The sequence below is a fragment of the Camelina sativa genome, chromosome 16 (assembly GCF_000633955.1).
Source record: "Camelina sativa cultivar DH55 chromosome 16, Cs, whole genome shotgun sequence".
Lineage (NCBI taxonomy): Eukaryota > Viridiplantae > Streptophyta > Magnoliopsida > Brassicales > Brassicaceae > Camelina > Camelina sativa.
The window spans coordinates 23125437-23126415 of record NC_025700.1 but is presented as its reverse complement, the minus strand read 5'-3'; the positions used below and the strand labels follow the sequence as shown (position 1 = coordinate 23126415).

General features: G+C 40.6%; 1 protein-coding gene across 1 annotated transcript in view; it reads right to left on the bottom strand.

The window, feature by feature from the left end:
* LOC104753945 (filament-like plant protein 7) overlaps positions 1-979 on the bottom strand; it is a gene marked incomplete at its 3' end in the record, with an annotated part of 4094 nt that continues 3115 nt past the window's right edge. The window contains exon 5 of the mRNA XM_010476121.2: positions 1-929. Within this exon, the coding sequence (XP_010474423.1) occupies positions 1-929 (929 nt within the window). The remainder of the gene's footprint in view (positions 930-979) is intronic.

The window sequence follows — 979 nt, the reverse complement described above, 5'->3', positions numbered from 1 at the left end:
TCCGTTGGACACATGACTTTCATCTTTTAAGCTGACTCCTTCGATAATTTCAATGATACTATGAATCGATTTGCTGATATCACACTCCATATCTGGTCTATCATCCACAGTGAGATTTTTAGTCTCCTCATGGTTTACACTTGACAAAGCTTTTCTGATATCTTCAAGTGCTTCATCAGTGTTTCTCTGCGCAAGACGCTTGTACTCCATTATCGCTTTCACTACGGTATGAAGAGACTGAGGTAATTTACTCATTAAATCATCTTGGGGAGATACAACAGGATTTAATGAATAATCTTCTCCAGGAGTTTTTGTTGTCTCTGATGAAGTTTCATTAGATTCGTTCTCTACCGGACCAGTAGCTGAAACGGAATCAGAAGAACAAATATGAGAACTTCCAGGTCGGTTGTCGATTGTGCTTGCAACCATAGCAAGCTTTTCCATTTCAGCAAAATCATCCATTAGTTTCATCTCTGAAGCTTTAGGGGTTCCAACCAAACTCGAGCCCATTTGCTTCTTGTTCTTGAAATTGTCTAGCTCTGAAAGTAAAGCAGAAGCCCAAGACTCAGCACAGCTAACTTTATCATCATTGTCAAACTCAGATAGTGATGCAATAGAGACTTCACAGGACACATTGCTTCTCCGTCTAGGCTCAATGTTTGTGCCTTTAGAAGATTCTTCAACATGAGACTCGAATTCTAGTAGTCTAGACGCTGTTCGAGAATACATATTTCTTGAGAACTGAAGCTCACTGACTTTCTTGTTTAAGGCTTCCCTCAGAGTCTTGTTCTCTTCTTCCAGTAAGCATACTTGCTCAGAGAGGTTATTGATCTTTTCGGAATCAATCAGCGGACTGTTAGGGCTTCCATTGACTCTTCTCCTTCCCAGCATTTCTACTTCATTCCTCATTTTTGACAGAGCAGCTGGTCCTGGTAACCGTTTTCTGACAAGTATCCGTAACCTTTGACACTCTGATTCT